The sequence below is a fragment of the Canis aureus genome, chromosome 20 (genome assembly GCF_053574225.1).
Source record: "Canis aureus isolate CA01 chromosome 20, VMU_Caureus_v.1.0, whole genome shotgun sequence".
Lineage (NCBI taxonomy): Eukaryota > Metazoa > Chordata > Mammalia > Carnivora > Canidae > Canis > Canis aureus.
In genome coordinates this window covers 59,384,392-59,411,853 of record NC_135630.1, presented here as the reverse complement: position 1 = coordinate 59,411,853, position 27,462 = coordinate 59,384,392, and the positions used below count along the sequence as shown (strand labels likewise).

General features: G+C 36.2%; 1 protein-coding gene across 7 annotated transcripts in view; it reads right to left on the bottom strand.

The window, feature by feature from the left end:
* Positions 1 to 4,610: 4,610 nt before the first annotated feature.
* Positions 4,611 to 27,462, bottom strand: part of RIF1 (replication timing regulatory factor 1) — a 49,234-nt gene continuing 26,382 nt past the window's right edge. For 5 of the 7 annotated variants that reach the window (XM_077861693.1, XM_077861695.1, XM_077861694.1 and 2 more), the window contains 16 exons: positions 25,174 to 25,273; positions 22,503 to 22,767; positions 21,098 to 21,140; positions 20,373 to 20,575; positions 19,742 to 19,841; positions 17,387 to 17,506; positions 15,842 to 15,993; positions 15,387 to 15,464; positions 15,251 to 15,305; positions 11,627 to 14,860; positions 9,540 to 9,686; positions 9,156 to 9,233; positions 8,953 to 9,068; positions 8,256 to 8,409; positions 6,606 to 6,714; positions 4,611 to 6,097 (listed from right to left, as the gene is read on the bottom strand). In XM_077861693.1, coding sequence (XP_077717819.1) covers positions 5,883 to 6,097; positions 6,606 to 6,714; positions 8,256 to 8,409; positions 8,953 to 9,068; positions 9,156 to 9,233; positions 9,540 to 9,686; positions 11,627 to 14,860; positions 15,251 to 15,305; positions 15,387 to 15,464; positions 15,842 to 15,993; positions 17,387 to 17,506; positions 19,742 to 19,841; positions 20,373 to 20,575; positions 21,098 to 21,140; positions 22,503 to 22,767; positions 25,174 to 25,273 — 5,169 coding nt within the window. In that variant the 3' untranslated portion in view covers positions 4,611 to 5,882. The remainder of the gene's footprint in view (positions 6,098 to 6,605; positions 6,715 to 8,255; positions 8,410 to 8,952; positions 9,069 to 9,155; positions 9,234 to 9,539; positions 9,687 to 11,626; positions 14,861 to 15,250; positions 15,306 to 15,386; positions 15,465 to 15,841; positions 15,994 to 17,386; positions 17,507 to 19,741; positions 19,842 to 20,372; positions 20,576 to 21,097; positions 21,141 to 22,502; positions 22,768 to 25,173; positions 25,274 to 27,462) is intronic. The other 2 variants (XM_077861696.1, XM_077861698.1) reach the window with 1 other exon arrangement.

Sequence of the window (27,462 nt, the reverse complement as noted above, 5' to 3'; positions counted from 1 at the left end):
AGACCCGGGATCGAATCCCACGTCGGGCTCCCGGTGCGTGGAGCCTGCTCCTCCCTCTGCCTGAGTCTCTGCGTCTCTCTCTCGCTTTTAGTTAAGGGCTGGGACGTTCCCACACGGAGACGAGGTCCCCTCCCGCGCCCGCCTCCCACGGCCCGACGGCGGCTCACAGCTGCGGGGTCCTCCGTGCGGACGCGCCACGCCCTCGCCCGCGGCCGCCGAGCCCGGGTCCCCGACGGGGCGACCGGCCCACACCCGCGCCTCCCGCCCGCCCCCCCCCCGCCCCCCCACGGGGTCCCCGCGGCCCTCGGCGAGGCCAGGCGCGCGGCGGCGGGAGCGGAGCTTCTGGGCGCAGACCGAGCCGGAGCCGGAGCCGGAGCCGGAGCCGGAGCCGGAGCCCGAGCCCGAGCCCGAGCCCGAGCCCGAGCCCGAGCCCGAGCCCGAGCCGCCGGCGAGGTCCCGTCGCGGCCCCGTCGCGGCCCCGTCGCGGCCGAGCTGCTTCCAGACGCCAGATTCGAGCGCGTCTCTCCAAGAACGTTCCAATGCCCGGTCTCGGGCGGCGACGCGGGGGGCCGCCCCTCCCCCTCCCGCCCCGCGGCCCCCGACAGCATCGCGCCCCCCCGACTCCGAGTGTGGAGCGAAGCAAGCTCTTCTCGGGGTCGGGGACGGGGTCGGGGACGGGGTCGGGGTCGGGGTCGGGGTCGGGGACGGGGTCGGGGACGGGGACGGAGACCCCCGGCTCACGGGCCACCGGCCCCCCCGCCCCCCCGCCCGCACACACGCCGCGGCCCGGTCTGACGCGTCCGAGTGTCCCAGCAACACCGGCCCCGCCCAGGCCCCGCCCACCCCGGGGTCCCGCGGGCACCTCCGCTCCTCCCCCCACGGGTCACAAAATAGCACTTTAGCTTCCCCCCCGCCCCCCCCCCCCCCCCCCCCGACTTCTAGAAAACGTCAAAACGGGACAGGCCTGTCCGTACCTACCTACCGGGTCAAGGCGCCACGGGTCGCGTCTCTACTCTCAACCCTGGAGGCTCATCTCTTAGGAGACGCCCGCCCACTCCACAGGACTAAACCTGTCCTTAGCACCTGCTAATTACTCAATTAAGGATCAAAACAGCTACTACACCGTTTTCCGCGACGTTATTTTGAAGACGAACTTCCTAGTTTACACGCGATTTATTTACTTACTTAAGAAACAGTATTGCCTATTGTGGGGAGTTATTTACTGCCGGGGGTGGGGGTGGGGGTGGGAGAGCAGTATATGTATATTTTACTTTTTAAAAAAATTTTATTTTTAAGCAATGTGTACACCCAATGTGGGGCTCAAACGCACAATTCCAAAATCAAGAGTCACATACTCCACCAGTGACTGAGCCAGACACATGACCTGTAAATAATGTAGGTTTTTAAATTATTATTCAGGGTATTTACAAATATCAACTCTGGTACTGTCCTATATAGGATAATTGTCAGCTATTTTCAAAATATACACGACTGTCCTTGTACTAAAAAGCTACATACATTTTTTTATTCCATGTGCTATCAATTTAAAATACCGCTTTTGATCCTATACTCTCAGGTATACGGAAAATTCTCTTTTCTTCTAATGGTATACACTTCAGGAGAATAAGCACTTACAGCTTGGCACTTCATGTTTGGTTTTGTTCTTTGGCTCGGTATACAAAGAAAAAAATGGTTAAGATCATGTTATGAAACTTAACATTGTATTCCAAGAAATGGGTGAGCACTCAGTTAAGACTACCGCTCTATTAAATAGCTATACATCTTCAAATCCTAATGACTCAGATTTTAATAGGTAAACAATATACAGAGCCTGGCATGTAATAAACGTATCATTCATCAGACCATCACAAACTAAGGCCCAGATTTGTTTTACAGATCAAGCCATCGACACATTTTCATATATCAATTCAAAACACCCGTTACTTAACTCCGGGCTGTATTAAGTGCTCTGGATGAGTCCAATTCATATGAAGAGTATTTAAGACATAAAGGAAACGGAAGGCTAAGAAAAACTCATTTTTAGAGAACCAAATTATTCAACATCTTTCAGACCCCATTTTAAGATAAAACAGAGATTCTCAACAATTAACAGCAAAGCAACCAGAGATCTTTACTACAATGACAAGTCACATCTGTCAGCTACGACTTTGTTTGTTTGGTATTGCTAACTTCACTGCCAGGAGTAGTCTGTCTACAATGGTTATTAGTAAAATAGTGAAGCTCCTTAACTTAGAAGGCAAGATTTATTTACAGACTAGATATATTTCTAATACCTGAAAATTTAGTTTTATGCTAAAAAAGAGAACATAATCCACACACACTACTGTTGGGAAAAGGTTCACATGGCCTCTTACTTAGTAAGTTTCTTTACAACATGAAATACATAACTGTCTGCCTATTTAAAAATATAAATCTTCCTCCCCAAAGCACAAGTTTCCTGTATCTAAAAAAAGCTCCAAATGAAGCAAAATTCTACACTTGACTCCTGAAAAACCTTTGACCTTTACTTTGAAGCCTTCAAGACCAGTCTGCATCCCCGATCATAACCTTGAAAAAGCTATCTAAAAAAATACTAAATTCTATCTTTTGTGGCAACAATTTCTGGGGCTTACACCTGCTTGTGTTATCACCTCATCCGCAACCCGAAGCCCCACAGGCCTAACTACCACAAATGCAGGCCACAGACATCAGCATTTGCGCGATCATGTGGGAGCTTTTAGAGATGAACCATCAGGACGCATCCCAGACCTGCTGAAATCAGAATCTGCATTTTCATACATACATAGTTTGAGAAGCACCGTGTTAAGAGTCAAAACTTCACTCTAATGCTTGGATACAATCAATGCTGAAGACCTTTCTGATGGCTTAGGGATAAAATGGATTGGGCTAATGAGCAAACCGCTCCCTCCTCTCCAAAATTTCAGCCTAGTATTATCAACTGCTATTTTATGGCCTTCCAGCCTAGCTGCAAGTTATCTCCCCGAAAATCAATAATGAAGAATATGGGATGGAAACCAGGCCCTTCTTACTAGATTATATTATAGTCAAGATGGAAAGAATGGCATTAAGGGAAAATGTGAACCCTTTAAACTTTATTTTCTGTTAAATTCCAATAAGGGTTTTCTAAAGAGCAGTTACTTTTAATTACTGTCATTCCTTGATCTTAAAAAAAAAAAAAAAAAAAAAAACTCACCTCTTTCATTTTCCCCTAATTTTGTTTCTTGCCCTGCCACTTTTATTTTAGGCAAAATATAATCCAAGTTCCTCGGCATTTTTGTGATTCTTAAATATATTACAGAATCCCTGACTACTTTCAAGCTGTAAAGAATCCATGAGCAATGCCAGGAACTATCATGCTTTTTATGTTCAGATTTAAATCTTATTTTAGACTATATCATCCAATAATATTGTCATGGTATCAGATTCATTCTACACTATATGGAAGTTTGGCAAAAGCTCTATAGCATTCAATAATGGCTTTGAAACTTGTAAAAGTTAGCATCTTTGACAATGAGCTCAGTTCAAAACTGAGAATTTAAATCCACTACAACATGAAGTCCATTTGGAACGAGAAATTATACTGTGCTTCTGCAACCAGATTCTTTCTATAAATGCATAAAATAAGAAATCACATTGGAGTGTTATTAATATTTGCCATTTGCTTTATTAACCTTCAGAAAATAGCCAAAAATTGATTTAATTTTAATAGTTAATGTACTGAAATGGATCGAGGAATAATATTTTTTGCTATTCAGAAATCATTCAGGGAAAAATTTGGAGAAAAATGTAAGGCAAGAATATTAAAAATAAGGTGCCTCAAACACACAACTATCTCAAAAATGAAGATTTAGCAAACTGCTGCCTTCAAATAACATTTCTAAACATATCCTTGGTTCAATCACATCGTGTGAAAATTAATGCTTGTGCTTGTATCAAATTCATTGATTTAAGTAAATGCTAATCAATTACTTTAGTCACATTTTCTCCTATATGGTTCACATTCTCAAGAACTTCATCTCACCAGCCAGTTCACACAAACTGTAAGATACAGTCATGAAATAAATGCCAATTTTGACTCTTCAAACAAACATATACATACTCCTTACTCACACCTGTTAATAACTAAAAATTTATGTGCCTCTTTACTATAAAATTTAATTGGGAAATGAGAGACAATATAAACCACAATTACAACTGTTTAAGTTTCTATTTTTGGTTACTTCTTTAAGCTACAATCCTCAGTTTTACGGTTCCAGAATTTCTTTTGAAACCAACGTTGGTATAGGACTATGAAACTTACACTCCCAAAATATTTGTGAGGATGATGGATTTATAATCATGAAAAAGAGATCAACTTTCCTGGCTGGCAGGTGGTCCCCTTCTGAATACAGGAACTAATAACTAAACACAAGAATTAAACTTCCTGTAACTTGCTGAAGAATGTGTGCCTTTTTAAGCTGGTTAGTTCTGAATAAAGTATGAAACTGTAAAGATTACTCACTCATTCTAATCAGAGAACAAATGAAATATTCTCACTGCAAAGAGATGAAACAAATACGGGAATTCAGGGACTAATTAATACTAGTTGGTAAAATTTACAAATGTTTTAATTATATACACCCTATTTCTTTAAAGTAGGCAAAACATACATATTTCAAAAACAGTTTCAAATTTCTTTCAAGTTTGCTTTAGGTATAGGTGGAAAAGAACAGATTAATTCTAGACTTAATAGTTAATAGTTCAATTTGTAACAAAAATAGTCAAACTCTGAAATGTAATGAAGCTTTCCAGTGGCTGATACCCTCCTCCTTCCGAACAACAACAAAAAAGTATGGGTATGAATAGTGAAGTTCTCACGTAACACTTTCTCATTTCTATAACTTTAACTCCTGGTTACTTTAGAAAATAAACTCATGTTTTTACTAAGACTACTAAGTACAAAACTATTTCATTTGTAGATACAGAATCCTACAAACATCTGCAGCAAGCCCACAAAGCACTTCTACTGTCCATACTGATATCTCAGTATCTAATATATACAAAATAGGTTTCTATTAAACAAAGGTATTCACACGTAGCTGCAGAAAACTTCATGCCATTAACAAAGGCTGAAATTTATAAATTAAAAACATTATAATCTATACATAATGTACAAATAGTCGTGCATTTTAAAAAGTCGTGCATGTCTCATACGACTAAATTTTCACAAGCAAATGCTGCTGCGCAAATATTTGCTAATGCAAATGAATGGAATAGTATTAAGTTCTGCTTTAATATTTTAACCCCAAAAGTTGCAACTTTTGGTATTTTTCTTCAAAGTTGTCCAAAGTTGACATCTGTGAAAACACATCTCCATTTTTTTGCATCTCACCTGAGGTGTTCTACTGAGAACAAATTTTTTAAGCCTCAGGCACAACAAATATAAATAAAAAAACCAAACAAACAAGTATAAACACCTTCATCAGTTCAGCAAAAACTTCTAATAGAAGTGTTCAACTTTGCTTACTTAAAATAAAGTATTTTTCATTTTTCATGAATGTTTCATCAGAGTACGTATGAGTTTAAAATGTGTGAAATAAAATGCTTTTGTTTCTGGTTTTTGCTTCACTATTTCAGTAGGATATTTAAATTTTTGGAAAAACTGCACATAGTAGCCAAGAAAATGTTGCATGAACAAAAATCTTACATAATGAACTTACAAAATTGAACTTACATAGTAAATCACAGCCCTTCAGGGTTTGAAATGTTACCAACTTTTCAAACATTCAGTCTGAAATTGTGCTATATTTCAGAACTTATTTTACGATCAACAAATCCAGTGATGTGAGGGGGGAAAAAATCTTCAATTTTCTCTTAAAATACTAAATGGAATTTTCATGAGTTGGTGACCTCCAACGTGACTGCAAATTTTTTATTATAGAGTTCGCCATGCTACCAAGTTTCTCATGCATTTCAAACAGCTGGCTTCCTGAATAATTATGGAGATCTTCTGAATCTAGCTGAAGAGCAAGTGCACTAATCTGCGCCAGAAGATTTTTAGGTAATGGAGTTTCTAAAGCAACAGGATCAATTAAATCTAAAAGAAAAAGAAAAAGAAAAAAAAAAAAAAGCACAATGAAGTCTACCAGATAAACTTAGGTTGTATATACCTCCTTTTAAGTTAAAAGCTGAAGTGCCCAGAATTTAGGTTGAGAACTGCAGGCTAAGGTTATCACTGTTCCTCAAGGGAAACAAAACAACAGAAAAATCTACACCATAACTTATTCAGTGCCATTAAAGAAATGGTCAGGCGACTTCATTTTTATTAACAGCATAACTGGAACATTGTTTAGTTTATATCCTTGAGACCTTGATGGAGCAGCAGCTGACAATTAGAGAAAAACAACTAGACATACTTGGAAGTCAAATTAGTTACTTTTTCATGCACTTGGCCACACACACACACACACACACACACACACACACACACAAGACCTGTCAAATTAAGAGTATGGTCAAATTAAAACGAGAAGCGCATAACAGAAGTATTTCTTCAAAGTCAGCTGATCCTGTAAATAAAACAATCCTGCTTTGCTAAAACATACCTGAGGCAAGTCTTTCTTCATCAGAAGGGACAGATTTAGTTTGTATTCCATTTACTGTTTTTTCAGTAATATCAAAAACTGGAATCTCCTCTAGTCCACGAGACTTTACCTTGATTATACATAGGCCAGTAAAACAAAAACAAAACCAACAAATTGAAAAGTTGCTTTTAAAAAGACGAACAAAACTAACACTGGAAAAGAATCTAACATACTATGCTTCCTAGTCCAAAACATGACTATTAGCTCAGCTAATCCTGCCAAGAAACTAAGTTCTATTAACGACACACAAAATGGGATTATAAAGCACTTTCCCACCAAAGAGCTGGTTATGACTTTGTAGTATTTTCTAGTGGACTTCTCAAGAAATAGCTATGGTTGTCAACAAAATTACACTGTATTTCCCAAGTTTAGAAGGTAAGAAAATACAAGGCAGAGAGAGTGCCAAGCTTAAAATCATATGGACTTCTTTAAAAAAGAATGCAACTTTGAAAGGTGTTCCCAGGATTACTGATTAGTGATTGAGAAAATTCAGAAAATCAGCTTCAGGTTAGAGTTACCATACTGATGGGTACATCAATTCAACTCCTATGTAGATACTTAGGAGAAAAGAAAAACACGTCTACACAAAAACTTGTATAGGAGTGTACATAAGACCAAAAGTAAAAACAACCCAAATGTTAAGCAACTGTTAAGCAACTACGTGATCCTGGGGACAGAAATCCTTTGGTTGAAGTGGTCATCTATGGATGACCTAGATGTTGTATATTCACACAAGGAATATTATTCAGCCATAAAGAGGAATGAAATACTGATATATGTGACCTTGAAAACATTATGCTCAAAGAAGCCCGTCACAAAGACCAAGCTTATATGATCCCACTTTTATGAAATGTCCACAGCAGGCAGAGGCTACAAACTACTAATGTAGTCTTTGGATTACTTAAAAGAGTTTTAAAGATCACAAATAAATCTTTAAATCAGAGACTTAAAAAAAAAACAAAAAAAAAAAACAGCACAAGTCTTCAGTAGTTAGCAAACTCCACTCTTAGAAATTCTAATATAAACACTGGTTTTCAAGTTTAACGTACTGTTTACACTTATTCATAATTCTGCATAATTTCAATGGACACACAAAGGGTCTCTGCAAAGGTTTCAGTAGTCTGAATCCTTCTGAAGTGATATAGTTTTGCACATATATTCTTATGAGGAGTTGGGAAGTAGAGAATCTTGAAAAATGTCTATGACCCAAAATATTTAATGTCCAAAAAGTTGTTAAGAACAAGAAAAATTAGAGTTGTGTTGGACATCAAAACTGAAATACTGTTAACTACAAATTTGCAAGATTCTCATTACAATGTTTAGATTTGAACATCCAGGTTTTAGGAATAGTATCCATGGAATCAATCACCAATTTGGTGGAAATGAGTGAGACAAGGAAGTAGGAGGAGAAATTTTGAATAAAGAAATACATTACATAAAACTGTACAAAAATCAAGAAGCCAACTTATCTGTGGAATTATAAAGTGATCTTTTAAAGTTACTCTTGACTGTGGGGGAAGGGAAGAAAAGGTGGCATAAAATGAGTTTTTAAGCAAGACTATCTACTGAGGTATCATTTATTTATATTTGATTTAGAACATCTAAGTTTACCTGCTGCTCGTGATAGACTCTAAGAGCCTTTCTTACATTGGACACTTTTGGAGAACGGATAGGAAGAGTTTTTATTTCAGACGCTGTAAGAGTACTCAAATCACCAATCGTTTTTATGTTCTTAGCTCTAATGAGCTGTCCTAGTCCTCTTGCCCTGAAGAGGTTAAGAGAAAAAGGAAAAACATCATCATATCCTTTTACAATCTGAATTTGATGTGTTTGCCTGGCTTAAGCAATAGCGTTGGAAAGAGACTAAGCCCAGTATGTGTCTCAGACTTCACTTGTATTATGACTTAATGGCTGCATGACACTGCTGGATTAACCTTTCTGAACTTCAACTTGTAAGAGTGGAAAAAATAATCAGACTCCTTATGGGATGAGCACTGGGTGTTATTCTGTACGTTGGCAAATTGAACACCAATAAAAAATAAATTTATTATTAAAAAAAAAAGGATTAAATAAGAAGAGAACACATGCAAAGAGCTCAGCACAGCACCTGGCAAAAATTAAGCACACAATTATCTTAGCCATTACTGTATTATTATAAGACACTTTTCTTCCCAAATGAATTATTTCTAAAATAAAATGTGTGAAAGTGCATAGGAATCAATTCTAAATCTAAGAAGCCCAATCATTTAAATATTCCTCTTAAACAAGTGGCATCGTTAAGTATAAGCCAGCATAAACAACTACTTACCACATGTTTGATGTAATCTGAGGTAAAATGATATCAACTGGAGCCACGCAGTTCACCAAAGCTGGGTAAACACTTTCTGTTGGACATGGCATAGACTCTTTAACCATTTCTGTAATCTTAGAATAAATTTCAAATCGTTAAATAGAGGTCACCTGACTGAACATGAAAATATAAAGTTGCTTGAAAACTAAATCACTTCTTACTAAACACTTCTTTGAGCTCTTAAATTTAGGGCTACGTGATCCTGGGGACAGAAATCCTTTGGTTGAAGTGGCATTATGCTAGACAGAAGAAAGGAGAGAAAAAAAACTCACTCAGAACCCTAGAAAACTATAATTTTACAAACTTTATTTTCATTACTTAGATTGCACTAATTTCCTACAATTTTGAGAAAATGGAGTCAACTATTAACCTAATCAATTGCTTTTGGGATTATCGCTGCCTTTTCCACCTCTTCATACTTGTTTACCATGTTGCAGACAAAACAATGTATCCACACCAAAGAAGTTTATTAATTTTAAGACAAATTGTACTATGCAATTCTGTACCTGCATACATATACACGTATTTTAAAGCCTGCAGCTTACCTTAAAATGTGCAGTAGGTGAAGTTTTAACACTTTTTACTATGGGAGAACTATTTGAAGAATGGGACCTAACATTACAGCATCGTCTATCAATGTCATCTGCCAATCCTGCTTGGTATATCGGATCCGCAAAGGAGACACGGCGAACCTGAAAACACGGGTCATGTTTTTATTCAACAAATTAAAAAAAAAAATCACATCATAAATTCTCATTATAAGGTCCCCCCAAAATAGCATGTAGGATTAGAAGCCAGTGCACACAGTTGCATTTCCAAATGGCTCTCACAGATACTACTTAATACCACTGGTCATTCCAATTATCCACGTACTAAATGGTCTATACATAAAATACCAACAAAGACAGTGGTAGAAAATGAAACTGCGTATAGCAGTTGAAATCGTTATCATCAAATTCTACTTACCCTGTAGGCTTACTACAGTGACTTAAAAATACAAGGAAAAGAAGTAGAAATAGTACTAACTGGTCTCTGGTGTATCACGCTAGCCCGTATACCCTTTAGAGGGTACCAGAGTCACAGCAATTTTTCATTTTGGCCTCTTCTAAACTCTTATGATCTGTTCATTCATTCAGCTATTTTTGATATAAATATGCAATAAATAATTATGCAATAAGGCATAACCACTAACCACGTATATAAATGTCTCCTGGTCTTGATTCCCAAGAATGGACAGATTTATACTTTCCTCCTATGGAAAACTAAAATGTCTTGCTGTTGCCTAAATAAAAATTAAATATGAGGTACACTATCAAACAAAACATACTGAAGAGGGCACGTCTGAGTGACTCAGTCGGTTAAATGTCTGCTTTCAGCTCGGGTCATGATCTCAGGGTCCTGGGGACAGACTCCCGCATCAGGTTCCTTGCTCAGTGGAGGAGGCCTGCTTCTCCCTCTCCCTCTGTTCTCTCACTCTCTCAAATAAATAAAACCTTAATAAATAAAATATACTGAAGACCTCAACCCCAATACATTCTATCTTCAGGCTTTATAAAAACTTCTATATTAAATACATACATATATATATAAAACCCACACACCAAGAGCCTCAATATAAAAGCAAAGCAAAATAAAGCCAAAAAACTGAGTTCTCAGTGTAAGATTTTTTCATACATCTTGAGGAACTCTTCACAATGGTGCTTGTTAAAGGCAAAAGTCTCTCTTCTATCACGCATGTCTGTATACACAAACACAGGTTCAATTTCAAAGTTAAAGAATGTTCACATCATACCTTTTCAGAACATGTCCTTTACTAAGGAGATGACAAGCTGAGCTCTGTAAGCATATGTAACTGACTTTTTAAATTTATTCATTCAACAAATGATGTGCAAGTTAGAGGGTCAGGAGCTGGAGCTAAAGCAGGTACAGAGAGGAAATCCATGTTTACAAGCTAAAGGAGTCAGTTTAGTAAAGATGGGGAAATAAAATTATGAATCAAATCACATCCAGAAACTGATAAAAGCACAGCCTGAGACTTTCCTCATTAGCTAAGGTCTGGAAATAATAGTTTATAGAAACACTTCAAGGTGACAGACTGCGTAATGTCCTAGCACACAGTGAGTGCCAACTAAAGCTTATCAGTTTCTAAATGTTTCCTCATGTTATGAGCAAAAAAAAAAAAAAAAAAATCCTAGGAGAACCCCATTAATGTATGTGGTTAAAGATCTTTAGTGTCCTGAAGTAAAGGACTTCAAGCCCCTTTATCAACCCTTCTTCGTCTGCGTGCTCTCTTCCCTAGTCACTGTGGCTGTTACTCAAAATGAGTGGTCCCATCAGTCTAAAGTCTGTCATTCACCAGGTGTCACTGTACGGCCAAAACACTCAATTAAACATGGGCTAGTGGGATCCCTGGGGGGCGCAGCAGTTTGGCGCCTGCCTTTGGCCCAGGGCACGATCCTGGAGACCCGGGATCAAATCCCACGTCGGGCTCCCGGTGCATGGAGCCTGTTTCTCCCTCTGCCTGTGTCTCTGCCTCTCTCTCCCTCTCTCTGTGTGACTATCATAAATTAAAAAAAAAAATAAATAAATAAATAAACATGGGCTAGTTAATGTGCAGCCTCGATTCTCCTACCTTGTGAACAGGTGACGATATTTCATCTTCCTGAGGTCTTTTTAGTCCTCTCTTTAAAATGCTGGTGGAGGGAGAAGCCAAAGGAGACCAGACACAGCGTGTCTGCATGCCACTAGGACTGCCATTTGCTGATATAAATAAAGGATCAAGTTCCCTTAATTTCTGAGGAGATGCATTATTGTCTTCTGTTACTAGATCAGAGATGGCTGTTTCAGATGTCCGAGACTGGGAGGTTTCCTCCACTTTCTCTGAAGTATGGTGAACTTCCTGTAAAACTTCATCATTTCCCTCAACCATTCGATTGTTCTCTAATATGGTTTCTTCAGACTTACTAAATTCAGTATTTGTTTCAGTTTTGTTAGAGTCAACAACCTTCCCTTCTTCAGTGCTTATCTCCAGTGTGTTGGGAACAAAATTGCTGATTTCGGTAGCTGAGGTCTTTGTTTCGGCTTCTACAGGAATAGTAGAGATTTTGGTCGAGTCCCCGTCCTCTGTTTCCCTAACTTGGTCCGTTTCACTGCTCACCTCACCAATCACTGTCTCTTCACAATTTTCGGTTTCAGCATTCACTTCTTCAGATGAGCCTGGACCAGATTCGTCACTTCCTTCATCTAATTCCCCGACGGCTGTTTGTTTAGGTATCTCCACCTGAGCGTTCACTTCTATAGGTGTGGTATTATCAGAATGACCAATATCAGATTTAAATTCTTCAGCCTCCAGTTCTTCAGCTGTCTCCGCTTCAGATTCATCACTTCTTTCACTCTTTATCTCCATTACCTCTTCTTCAAGAACATCAGTTTCAGTACTCTTTTGTTCAGAAAAGCTAGCTTCAGATTTATCACTTTCGATATCCAATTCAATAGCTTCTGCTTCTTCTGGATCGAATTCTGCTTTAATTTTACATGCATTTGTTTCAGCACTGACAATGTTCTCTAAACTTACTTCCTTTTCCAAGACAGACTCTGGCTTTTCTTCGTTGGTCTCCAAGGCAGAACAATGTTCCAGTGAATTATCTTTGGAATCACTTAAACATGGGCTAGCAGTTTTACATTTCTTATTGGCTGGCTCTTGGCTTTCAAGAGATGTTGCTTCTTCAGAATCCATATCACAGGTTTCTTCAACACTTACAACTTCGGAAGGAAGAGGGTTTTGAGTAGGATTTTCTTTCAACTCCGTTTCAGATATAACTAATGAATCATTAATAGCATCATTCTCCTCCTTGAGATCCAAATGAAAATTCACACTGTGATGTTCATCATCTAAAAGTTTTACCTCAGAGCACAGATTAGAAGTTTCTGATACAGTTACAGGTGTTTGCGTATCTGTCTTTTTGGTTTCACTGACCTTTACATCATAATTTTCTGTACTCTTTAGCCCAATGAATGACTTTTCCTGAGGCTGTGATTTTTCTCCACAGCAATCACAACCTTTAGATCTCCTTACCCTCTTACTTCTCTTATGCTGGCATTCGAGCATTTGTAAAGTTTTTTCAGAAAGCAAAGAAACGTCTGATGTCCCTGTTTTTGAGGATTCTCCCACAGTGTTATTTTCTACAGAATCTCGTTTTTGTAATCTCTTGCTGGCATTTCTAGTCCTTAGATTTGATTCTGGCACAGAAGGGTTTGAAAAGGAATATTCTGCACATTTGTTGGTTTTACTTTTTCCCTCATAAGTATTTGGTACATCATCAGAAACCTGCGATAAATCTGAAGACGCCGTAGAATCTTCAATAGTTACATTATTTTCCTCTTTCTGTTCACAAATCTGAGATTTTAGGTCTCTCTCTACTTCAGAATTTGCTTTGGGATCAAGTGTCTGGTGTTGGATATTTATACATTCCTGTTTTATCACTTTCTCCTCTGGATCTTCAATGTCAACACTATCGTTGCTTTTGTTTTTCCATTTGCCAGATCTCTTCTTTTTGGGACCTTCTTCTTTTGCCTCAGAACTATCAGATTCTGAGTTCTCAATGCTGGAAAGTAAACCTTGGGATGCTCTTCTGGTTTGATACCGTGTTCGTCCACTTACTGGTTTTTCAGAGGGCTTATCTGCAATGTCCTGGGCACCATCTCCCTCAGATTTAATATTCTCAAGGTCTAGCTTTCTTTTACTTTCATCAATTTCATCAATAGTGCTGGTTTCCCCAAAAGTCTTCTCATGTAAATTATTTCCTTTCTCAATTATATTATCCTGCACACTTTGTTCAAAAATCACTTTTGGCTTAGGTATCGCATCATCTTTTACATGCAATGGACTTTTCTGAAGGGTCTTTTCTTCTTCCTTACGTCTTTCTTTTTTTTGAGGATTATTTTCCTTTTCTTGGCTGTCAGTGGTAGGCTCTATTTCTGAACGTCGCCTTGAGGATCGTCTAAGGGTTTTTTGATTTGGAGTGATCTGAACAGGACTATCCTCATCTACGATTTGGTCTGCTGGTATTACAGCTGGGGGTGTATTTTCTTTGGATTCCAAACTGATTCCTGTTTTCTCTTCTACAGTATTGTTTTCTAGTAATACTGCATTTTCTATTGTTGGTTTAAGCATTGTATCCTCATTCTCCACTGCAGATTCAGAAAGGTGAGCCAGATTATCTAACACACATTCTGTTTGATTAAGCAAACCAGGTGGGTTATTTTCTAAGACTACTGTGCCATCAATAGATTCCTGAGTATTTTTCTCCTGATCAGATCTCATTAAGAGCTTAGACCTTTTATTCCCTGTTTGTTCAGCTTTATTCGACCTTCTGCTTGATTTCTTAATCCCATGCACTATTTTTTCAGAATCAGATTTTACAAAAGCCATTTCTCTTTTTTTTGCCTTTGGTGGAATATCTGTTTTATTCATGACTTCCTGGTTATTTTTCACTGTAACAGTTGAGGACATATTACTTAAGGGGGACGGACTAAAAGGTCTATTTTCTGAACCATCAAACTTCTCCAAAGTAATAAAGGTTTGCCTCCGACTTGTAGGCTGTGGGGGAGTTCCAGAAATGACGGCATTAGAAAATGAACTACTGTTGACACCAGAAGTATTTTCTGCACTAGATGCACATTTGGTGGTTTTCTTTGATGAAATTAAAGCTTTCTTTCTGGCATCATTATTACTGCTCAGTATTTTTGGATTTGTGTCATTAGAAACACACTCATTCGAAAGGGAAGCCTTTCCAAGATGTTCATCCGTACCACAGTTTTCTGTGACATCTTGAGGAAAGACAATGTCACTCTCTGTTTGTCCGTCCTGCACAGAAACATACACATGTATATAGATTAATGAAAAACAAGTCTGACTTTCTAGGAGAAATCTTAGTATGAAACCTCATTCGTTCAAAAGGTAATCACTGACTTTCAGTATTTTGCAAATATTCCAAAGTTGGTGCTAGATGCCCATTAGTTTCTACTTATGTAATTTAATGTATTTATATTTAATAAATCCTACTATATTTACATACATACAGATACACATCCACATCCTCACACAGACACACATCTACAAACACAATGACTACAATTCAACCAAAGTCTATTAGATAGAGTTGAAGGATTATGCAATGTATTTTCAAATTAATACAAGAGACTTCATAAAAGGGTAATGATTCTAAAAACCCAAAATAGGAAATACCAAATATACCTTAAATATCACCTTAGAATCTTCCTTTGATTTTTCAGTTAAAGTAGGAATTTCCCTGAAACAAACATGTATAAATTAAAATACTGTTTATAATTAAAATTAGAAAACCAGTTACTTCAACAACTTCCATACTTACACGGACTCTTCTTGAGTATACTGAGAAAAAGTGTCTTGTGAAACATCCAGATTATTATACATGGCAGGAATATCATACCTGAAAAAGAACTTACGTAAGTAACTTCAAAATGTGGTATTCCTACAATTAGAAATTAAACTTAAAATTGTATATCGAGTTATCTTTTAAGAACAATGTAATATTAAGACTTAGAAGTTTATTTTCCATTAACCATCTTCTCTCTCTCCAACACTACCTCCATTAATGATTCAGCTCTAAATGCGTAAATATTTGGTCCGTTACTAAGTAACAACTGTATACATTATGAAATGCAGCCTGCATGGCATAGTTTTTTGACATTAAAATATACCATTATTATACCGAGTATACTTGGTTCTAAACACAAAGTTGTAGTTAATTGCATGAAATCTAAGTGTGAATATAGAATACCAATTCAACATAAAAGACTACAAAACCTCTTTGTTTTGAGTACTTCTTTCTGATGTTCAGTTAGTATTCTTTCCTTTGATTCTTTTCCTTCTGGCGGTATAAACACAAAGTCAGTAGACTTTTCTTCTTCCAAAGGCATTTCACTCTTTGTTTTTGAAGAAGACGATTCTAATTTCAACTGCAAATTTATAAAAGACAAATGTATATTTGAGTTTCCAAATTATCTTCCAATATTACAAATCAATCTCTATCCTAGGTTATCTTAGTCAAGTAAAGTTCTTCAATAATGACTAGTTAAGTTTAAAGTTCAAACCTACAGGATATCCTAGGTTAATAATTAGTACAGTGTCCCTTGCTTTCAATCTACTTCTAGAAAACATTCAGAAAATAAAAATTATCACTACTCTTCAAAAAGTAGACAACTTACTTATAAACAAAGCACAAATATGCTTTCAGGCCAACATATGGAAATTAAGTAGTTTGGCAAGAAGAGAGAACATCAGCAGCTCTGAAGCTGAAGCACAAATTAAGTTAAATAAAAGTTGCCGGGATCCCTGGGTGGCGCAGCGGTTTGGCGCCTGCCTTTGGCCCAGGGCGCGATCCTGGAGACCCAGGATCGAATCCCACATCGGGCTCCCGGTGCATGGAGCCTGCCTCTCCCTCTGCCTATGTCTCTGCCTCTCTCTCTCTCTCTCTCTCTATCATAAATAAATAAAAATTTAAAAAAATAAAAAAATAAAAAAAAAATAAAAGTTGCCAAAATAATACTTTCCATACAGTAACACTGTGACTGTTATTTTTACAAATTTTCAGTGCACTGGTTTTCATTCTATTTTATAGTTGCTACCAGACTGTGTTGGGAGTCATTCTTTAAAATAGTATTTTTCCTTTCATTTTGCCAGGACCACAGTTTCAAGATTCTAGAATACCCTTACTGGAAGTCACAGAAGAGAATTATTGTCTGAAATCAGTTAACTGTCAACTAGTAAGATTATGAGTTTTAAATGAGGCCAAAATCGATATCTCACCTAAGCATTCTTTCAATAACGGAAGTTCTACAATGTTCTCTTATATGCTACCTATGCTGTAACTACTCATACCTAGAGTTCATTCCACTTCAAAGGGGCTACTGTACTTAGTGGATGCTACATATTAAGCAGATGTAACTTTAATAAGAATGAATCAGGGATCCCTGGGTGGCGCAGCGGTTTGGTGCCTGCCTTGGCCCAGGGCACGATCCTGAAGACCTGGGATCGAATCCCTCATCGGGATCCCGGTGCATGGAGCCTGCTTCTCCCTCTGCCTGCCTGTGTCTCTGCCTCTCTCTCTCTCTGTGACTATCATAAATAAATAAACAAACAAACAAACAAACAAAAAGAATGAATCATCTCCCAAAGTTTTTCTAGAGTTCCACATTATCCTAACAATCTTTTTAGTCTAAGCTCTATTATTCCCCTTTAACCCTTTTATTTAGCCTTTAATTGCTTTTTCTTTCAATTAAAAGTTGTTATGTTCTCAAGCTACAATATATCTTAATTTTGTAAGTTCTATTTAAGTTTGGAAAAACATACTTTGACTGGTGGTTTCATGTTTTCTTTTGCATCTTTTGTTTGTGCCAAAAAAGAATCTCTTCTTCCACTTGATTTTCTTTCCATGCCACTTATCTTCATATTTAACTGTGAATATTCTGTCTGTTTTATTAAAAATGAAACAATTTTTAAAGTGCAAATGTTGTATTTCTCCTTTCATGCTTTGAATATTCCAGTATAAATTCTCATTTCAAATATCAAATTCCTTTTATTATTCAAATCTCTTAAAATCATGTCAAAGAAAAGAGCCATTGTCTAATTCATGAACAGCAAACAGGCTTGGGATCTCTAACTTATACAGTAGCTATTTTGCACCATTTTAATAAATTTTTAAGTTCTGAATATTTTGAGAATTTTACAAATTCTAAAAATAAGATACAGCAAATAAATACTAAAAATGAATTAAATTAATGGACTTCAAGCACCCTCTTATTACTAGGAATATATCTAAGAAAAAATCACAGCCATAAAACTTTAAATATCAAACAATGAAATATGCATGATAGAAAATATTAACTGTCATGTCCCTTTCAGGCTTTTTCAAGACAAATTACACCAAACAAGTCTCAAGTCTAATCACCTAACAAAGTTTTAGCCAAAAATGAAAACTAGAGTGCTTAGATAGCTGTTAACTTTTTTCTCTTTTAGGTTCTAAACAAAGAACAGCTAGGCTCCACTTGCTGTTGAATAGGAAAAAGTTGTCTAAGAATGTCCTACCTCATGGATATGCAGTACCCATGCCTTTCCTCCTTGATCCTCAGATAGTAATTAAGTATTATTAGCCAAAGTAACCTTGTTCCAAATGGGTTATATGATAGCAAAGATGTGTTTTTCTGACAGAAGGAATGAGAGATTCGATGGAAAGAACTGAGAAAATGAAGGGTAGCTCTTGCTTAGACACAGACCAGTACCTATTATTCTTGGTTTACCTAAAGCAACACTTAACCAAGTTATTTTAATAATTACATTTGTGAGGGTATACACACGAAATGCCACAGTTCAAAAAAGATTATTAATGAATAAGAATCAGACTATTTACATGAGATTCTATGGTGAAATTTACCCTCCTTAAATCAGAAAATTATTTTTAGTCAAAGGGCAACAAAAACTAAAATAAACAAATGAAATTACATCATGAAATTAAAAACCGCTGCACAGTGAAGGAAATCATAAACAAAATGAAAAAGGAAATCTATTGAATGGGAAAAAAATATTCACAGATCATAAATCTGGATAAGGGGTTAATATCCAAAATATGTAAAGAACTCTCATAACTTAATATTAAAAAAAATGATTAAAAAATGGGTAGAGAACTTGTATAGATGTTTTACCAAAGACATACAAATCTGGCCAACAGGCACATGAGAATATGTTCAACATCACTATCATAATCAAGGAAATGCAAATAATAAGAGTAACAATCATGGAAATGGGAAGAAAAAAAGGAAGTGCCAACAAAGATGTGATGGAAAGGGAACCCTCGTACACTGCTGGTGAAATGTAAATTGGTGTGGCTACTATGAAACACAGTACGGAGGTACTAAAAAATTCAAAGGAGAACTACAATACAATCCAGCAATTTTATTTCTGGGTATTTGTCCAAAAAAGCCCCAAAACACCAAATTTTTTTCCCCAAAAAACACCAATTTGAAAAGATGTTCACCCTCATGTTCACTGCAGCATTATTTACAATAACCAAGATATGGAATCAACCTAAGTATTTCCTTAAAGATGAATGGCTAAGGAAGATATACCCACACCACCACCATGGATTATCATTCCACCATAAAAAGGAATGAAATCTTGTCATTTGTGACAACATAGATCAACCTAGAGGGTATTAGGTTAAGTGACTGCCAGATGAAGACAAATACTGTACAATTCACGAACACTTAGAATTTAAACTATAACATGAGCAAACAAAACAGAAACAGACTCAAAGACAGGAAAGCAAACTGTTGGTTACCAGAGGGGGGGATTAGATGAGGGCAGATGAATCTGGTGAAGGGGATTAAGAAATACAAATTTCCTGTTATCATGAAGATCATTTCACCGTGTATAAAAATATCAAATCACTAGGATGTATACCTGAAACAGGATTACTGTAGGTCAATTATACTTCAATTAAAAAAAAAAAAAAAAAAAAAAAAAAGCATTTAAAGCCAGACAGTGGATTTCATAGGAAAACCCTACATTATGATGCTCTCTTGTGCTCAAGTTTTACTTGTTTATCACATCAGTAAAACATTCTAAGTTTTTGTCTTTTAGAAAATTACACTGAAATCCAATAAACAAACTACTCACACATCATTCAAAAGTAAAGAAACCTCAACTTACTGCATCTGAATATGGTCCACTGGATTCCTCCATAATTTCAACATTTTCCAAACCAGGTAAGAGAAGCAGAAATTTCTGTTTGGCTTGTCTTAGTACTGGTCTTTTAAAAAGTACATAAACATATATACCTTGAGTCAAGCAGGACTGGTCAATACTGATGACATGTTAACAAGAACACTTTAATTTTAAAGTGGCAAAATACATCCACCTTAAAGACTGTTTCTCACACTATATACACAAAACTGGGACAAATGTAGGATATTCGGTTATTTGCTAAACAATTCAGTTCCCAAATTTTCTTCTTAAAAAAATTTCCCAATTTTTATCATGCAAAATTTCAAGCAAAAGTAGACTATTATATTAAATTTGCATGTACACATCACCTAATTTCTTACCCTTTATATTTCTTTTTAAGGAAAATTTAACACTGCTCTTTATGTTCCTAAAACCAAGGTTACTCTAAGGACCAAAGTAAAAGGTCAAGTTACGTTTAATTAAATTACCACGTACTCCAAATAACATTTCAACTGAGGAATGCTCTGCAATGATTCCTCATAAGAAAAATTCACGTTAAAACCAAAATCTCGATTTACATGATCATAGTAAGTATATAATTTTGTGGTTAGCATACTTTAACTCTTCAGGATAAGTCAACATCGTCGCTTTAGCAAACGTGGCATTCCAGAACTGAGCACTTTGTTTTCTAATGTGTTTATTCTTGTGCAAAAATATTATGCACAACAATGGAGAGATCTGTTCAAGAAGTTCGCTGTCATAAGTTCCAGTATAGTTGAAGTGTAGACAAGCAATTATCTCTCCTAGTAGCTTTTCTAACTAGGAAAAAGGAAAACTTTATTAGGATAACATATAGAAATGTTCTTTTAAAAGAGGAAAATATAAAAGCACAAAGCATACTAAATTAAATAACTCACAAGTTACGATTTTAATTTTTTAAATTCAAATGTTTTTTTAAAAGCTCCACCAGTCTTCTTAAATATATGATTATAAACTGACAAATTAACAGGTGAACTTAACTGTAATTACTGTTATAAGACCTTGATTTCAAACTTATTTTCAATTAACAGAAAAAATTACATTTTTCTCATGAACAGAGATTAATAGTTGGCGACACAGGTTTTACCTATAAAATATCGGAACTAATTACCCTCCTATATAAAAAGGATCAAGATAGGAGGTGGGGAGTTACTATAAATTTAAAGCAACATTATTCCATTCTTTAAGAACTATGTGCCCAATGTCATGTTACTAAATGTCCATTAAAACTGGATGTATAATGCTTTTAAAAATCAGAACTATTCATCAAAGTATGTTTTATAGACTATTGTCCATTTTTACCTTGTTGCTCATACAACTATACACTTTAGGAACTTCATCAAGCCTGGGAAGAAAAACACAAGAGTACCACTTTTATTTTAGAAAGTCAAACCCAAAAATATGTAATGCAGCCATAAAAATGAGATCTGTGTAGTGATATAAAAAGGTGCCCCAAGACTTAATTTTAAAAATGTCAAATTATCAAACATTGAACATGAAACAAACTTATTTTTAAAAGTGAACCATAAAAAAACATCTAGAATAGACCTCAAAGTACTAATACTAGTTACCTATTTCTGCACCTCTTTTAAAAATGCATAAATTATTTCTGATTAAGCTTAAAAACTAAAAGATGTTAAAAGTTAATATATTTAGGGTTCTACTTTGCACTTTATAAAATTTGTTCCTAAAACTTCCTCCATGAATTTAGTTTATAAAACACAAGACTATTATGTTTGAGCCACATAAGTCTGCTAGAAAAGGCATCCATGAATCCTTTCAAATTGCTCTTTAAAGAATGTTATTTGGGGGGATCCCTGGGTGGCTCAGTGGTTTAGCGCCTGCCTTCGGCCCAGGGCGTGATCCTGGAGTCCTGGGATCGAGTCCCATATCGGGCTCCCTGCATAGAGCCTGCTTCTCCCTCTGCCTATGTCCTGCCTCCATCTCTCTGTGTCTCTCATGAATAAATAATTTTTAAAAAAAAGAACATAATATTTAATAAAATTTTTTTTAAAAGAATGTTATTTGTGATTTTTCAAGGTTTTTTATAAGGCATTGCTTCAATTCAAATTTAAAGAATAATATAAATTAAATTTTTACAGGTAATTCAGAAATTTCAATGTGTATACCTTTTGAAAAAACAATCTGACATCTAGGACCTCTTTCTGCAGTAGTGGCAAATGTGGACATCGATGTGTGTACAAATATGTCCAACTGTAGTGTTGTTAAGTTAGGAGGGAAAAGGCTAGAAAAACATGTCCACTAAAGAAACTTCAGTACAAAGTTTTATGGAACCCTCTGCAGACATCAAAGAGAATGAGATTATTCTTAGATGAATGGTGTAAGATGCATACAATATTTAAAGTGCATACCATATACTTCATTGCAAAGTAGAATATCAGGTAGGCCTCATATATATACATCATCTGTTTAAACAGGTGTGCTCATTTGTATTAACAAATCTAAAAACATATGTACTAAATTGAAAAGGCGGGTTGAGCTAGCACACAAAATTTTAAAATTCCCGATTTCTACATTATATTTATGTACGATGTGAACTATCTTTTCAACAAAAGCAGTTCAATATATTATACCCTTTACTATATTGTAATTCATAACAACAAGCTGACAGGAAAATGACAAGTTTGCTACCTAGATCTAAAGACATTTAATTTAAAGCTTTTAAGTAGAAATTCTAAATACTTACTTTAAGTTTTCATAAAATAATGCCAGAGGTCTTGTTAAAGTTGCAAATATTTTTCGGATCATAGAAGGTAAAGAAATACGTCCAAGTACATTAGAAAGAATACTGGTGATTGAGTTGCCAACAGTGAGGAGAGTATCAGAATGTACTTCCTTGAGGCTCAGAGTGTGGAAAGAATAGATCACTCTCACAATAAGTTTAAATAAAGAAGCCAATTTCCCTAGAGGCTCTTTCTTCTTTTTGGACCAATCTGAAGGTCTCTGTGGTGCTAAGATAAAATTGAATTTATTAAAAACTCAAGTACTTTGAAAAGTGTTACTGTACATCTTTACAATTTATCTCATTTAAATGGCATACATCTAAAATATAATGAATGATACATCTAAAATATCTATTTCTGTAAAGAGATACCCACAAATCTTAAAATGATATGCCACTAGTGAATAAATAGATCACAACATTGTCTGTAAAACCAAAGCAGAGACAAAGAAAAACTATTTGGCAGATCTAGAATAATTTCAGAAAAATGAGTATTTCCTCTAAGAAATTATAAAATGCATTTCAAATTTTTATATTCTCTGAATTTCAACAGCTCATCTGAAAAAAGTACTAAATTATATAAGATCGGCTCCTGGGGTGCCTGGGGGCTCAGTCGCTTAAGTCTCCAACTCTTGGTTTCAGGTCACATTATGATCTCACGGGTCGTGGTGTCAAGCCCCAAGATGTGCTCTGCGATAGGGGAGAACTATGCCTGAAGATTCTCGCCCTCTGCCCCTCTCCCCACTCACATGCATGTTCTCTAAAATAAATAAATCTTTTTTTAAAGACAGGTCCAAGAATTAAATTTTAAAAGTTAATTTTTAAAATAAACAAAATTTCCCTTAGAAATTATTGCTTCCTGGCTCATCTATAATACACTGAACCCTACAAATAACACAAGTCACAGATCCAAATCCTCAGGAAAACCGGAAAAAAGCCTAACTTTGAAGAAAAAGATGTATCTTAAAAGCACTGACTTTCCTGTGTTCTATTCTTAGATCCTGTCTCTCATTCAGATATCTACCTCTAGAGATAAAGCCCCATCTGTCAAGAATGTCATATATATTCCAAAATTACCTTTCTTTCCCTAAAAGAATCCATTTTCTTAAGGTAAAATATCTCAGACTTAAGAGAAAATTCTAAGTAAGTGCTTGTTAATGAAAAATATGTGGTGAAATGAAAAACAAATGTTACTTACTAACAAAAGAAGTCTATCTTGTTCCCTGGAATCAGTTTCCCAGACACAAATATATATTGTAACGGCCACCCAAAAATTCCAGGTCAGGATGTTAAGGCTGAGAAGACAGCCCATGAGTCAGGTGACACCTATCCCACACCTGTCTATTTAAGAGGATCCAGGAGCAGTAATATCTTAATAATAATGAATAGATCTCATTTCTAAATGCCATCCATCCTCAGCAAAAAGAACCATGTTCCTTGTAAATATGGTTGGTTCCAGGTTGAAAGAGAAGTATAGGATGAGCCTGATTATATTGTACCAAAGGTCTCAAAAAATAATGGAAATAATGAATAATGAATGAATAAATGTCATACAGGCCAACACGAGCATAATAAGTATCAATAACAATTAATTATTAACCACTGAATAACAGCCATAGGGGTATAAATAAAATTGAGGAGGGGCACCTGGGTGGATCAGTTGGTGAAGTGGTAAACTCTGGATTTTGGCTCAGGTCATGATCTCAGGATCTTGAGATTGAACCCCAGTTCGGCTCCCTGCTCAGTGAGGAGTCTGCTTGAGATTCTCTCCGCCTGCCCCTCCCCTAGGGTCATGTTCCACAGCACTCACGTGCTCTCGCACTCTCAAATAAATAAATAAACCTTTGGGGGGGGGTGGGAAACAAAGCTACATCTTACATTAAGATGTCATTTGCACCTGGAAATGACTGGTGCCCAGTAGTGCTCAACAACTATAGAATGATTTTTTTTTTAAGGCCCCAATGTGGGGCCTGAACTCACAACCCTCAGTGTAGAACAATTTACTATGAACATATAAGTAACAAGGACAGCTTTTAGAATTAATGTAATTAAAGACAGAGGAGATAAGCATCTTGATACATTTTAATATAATCATATGAACAATGTGATTCCAGTAATCATCTTAGTGCTTTAGGCAAGATGCATTGATGGATGATAAATTCATGGGTCAAAGTTTGCTAAGAACCTGCCACAAAACATTAGTTTATTAGTCATAGCTACTAACTTAAAATAGAAAACCTGGCAGATACTGTCTTAACACCAGTAATGGGACAAATAAGAACAGTTTAACAAACATCAAAGTTTCCTCCCCAGATAATCCTTTTCTAAGATGGAATAAGTAAAATCACTGTTAGGCAATCTCTAAACTGGATAATATTGATCTGTTTTATACAAGGAGGAAAGATGTTTTGTGTGTGTGTGGGACGAGAGATCATGAGCATGGTCCAAGAACACATGAGCTTGTAGCATACCAATGTTGTACAATATAGTTGTAGGACAACCACATGTGACATAGTTACATAACATCAAAAGCAGGTAAAATGAGGTCGGAAAAGATACTAGGATTTGTCTCGACCACAGTTGAAGACTGCTGTGTTTATAAAATATTGGGTGAACAAAGTAAAAAAGTACTTACGTTTAATTTTGGGCTGATACTTAATATTGTATGGTGAGAAGTCGATGCAATCAACCATTACAGTAATTATATGAATGATCCTATCCAAGAATAATACATTCTAGGGAAGAATAATGAAGTATCATATTAGAAACTTTCAACTATTGGCATGGTTTCCAAAAATACTAAGGATCAACAAAAAATATAAGACTTTCACTTCCATATGTAACATACAAGGTACATTAATCAAGTACTCAGTTATGAATACTTTCTGGTTAACTGCTGTGTGCCAAGTACCGTAATTTTTGTTTCTCAACATTTAGGGAAAATAATTCAGTTTTAAGATGCCCATAAGACTCAGCATATAAACCAATAAAATGAGAATGAAAAGCAAGATTCTTAATTAGATTCCTTATCAGATTCTTCATGAAAATTGTAGGTGTTCATTAAACCCAGTGATTAAAAAAAAAAAAAAAGCATTAGAAAATGCATTCCACCTCCCACTATCGACTTTGATCAACAAACATGCACCATCATGAAGGATACCAGTCCCATGAAAAAGGTGTGCTAAATACTAACAGAACTAATCCATGAAGAAAAATCTAGTAACAAACAGAAGAAAACTTCTATGTTCCGGAGGAAATATTGACTTAAAAACACAAATTGTAAAAACAAAACCATTATAAAACATTTTCAGCATTTAAACTGCAGATGAGGGATCCCTGGGTGGCGCAGCGGTTTGGCGCCTGCCTTTGGCCCAGGGAGCGATCCTGGAGACCCGGGATCGAATCCCACGTCGGGCTCCCGGTGCATGGAGCCTGCTTCTCCCTCCCTCTGCCTGTGTCTCTGCCTCGCTCTCTCTCTCTCTGTGACTATCATAAATAAATAAAAAAATTAAAAAAAAAAAAAAAACTGCAGATGAAGTTAGAAATACCAAGCTCCTAGAAAGCAGTACTAAAACAAGTCACAAACAGGTGTAGAGATAAAAAAAAGTAAGGGATACAGAAGATCCCTTACTCGAAAGATCTAAAACCACCTAAAATGGTACTCAAAAACAGAAGGGACAAGAAGCACACAATTAAAGCAAGGCAATTTTCCTGAGAGGAAGGCACAGCTCTTTATACCAAAAGGGTCTATATCAAGGACTGAAAAGAGTAATTTAAAAAGATGCCCCCAGAGACACCCTGGTGAAATGTCTATATTCCAAAGATTAGAAAAAACTTATTTTATAGAAAATGAAAGAAAAAAAATTTCTCTCAAACTATGCATTTGCAAAAAAATGAGCTATAATTAATTATTCAAAACTGTGATATAAATTCTCTGGAATCTAAAATTCCTAACTAATCAATTGATTATGTACTGAACAAGGAGGCATCAGTCATACATGATTGTTGAAAAGTGGCTTTTTTAATTGAAGAACAGAATACACTGAAGCAAAACAAGGGAAAATAATAGGATACAGGAAAATAAGCTGAGCAACAAAATACTCTCAAACTTTGAAAACCTATTTATTTTCCAAGTTTTAGATTTTCAACGAAACCTGAAAGGTGGTAAATTTAAAATTCTTGGGATCTTTGCTTGCTGAAGTAGAATGGATATTAAGTCTTCACATTTGACAGATGAATAGAAAGTTTTAAAAGTAGCATCTGAAAGAAGCTAAGAATTAAAACACTTCTTACTTAATAGATCAAATACGTTTACTAAAGACTCCCATACTTCCTTATATGCTACAAGACACAGAAAAGTTAAAATAGATTGAGAAATATCTACCAAGAAAATCCTGAATCTGTACAATGGAAAAATATATACTAATTACAGTCAATGAACTTAGTGAAATACAACATGGATGAACCTTCCAACTAAAACACTATGCCCAAAAGACACACAGTAGGACTTTAAAATTTAATAAAGAAGAATACTAAACAAATATAAGTGTGGGTGTATAGTAAAAATATTTTAATGAAACAAGTTTTCAAAAACATTAGGACAGTAACCTACTCTTCAGAGAGAGAAGGGCATAGATTCAAAACGGATAGGGGAGCATCTGAGATGCTAACAGTGCTCTAATAACGGACCTTGGTGAGGTCTACAGAAGTATTTGATAATTTGTCAAATTGTACTGTTAAACGCATTTTGCTAAATTTCTCAGGAAGTTTTTTTTAAAAAAAGATAAATTCTCAAAAAGGTGTGAGCATATTAATATTAATTAATATCAGGTTGGTAAAATGCAAAAGGCAGTAGAGAATAATTACCATGAAGATATAAAGTTACAAACATTAAGTATGACGGTGTAGCATTAAAACGTAATAA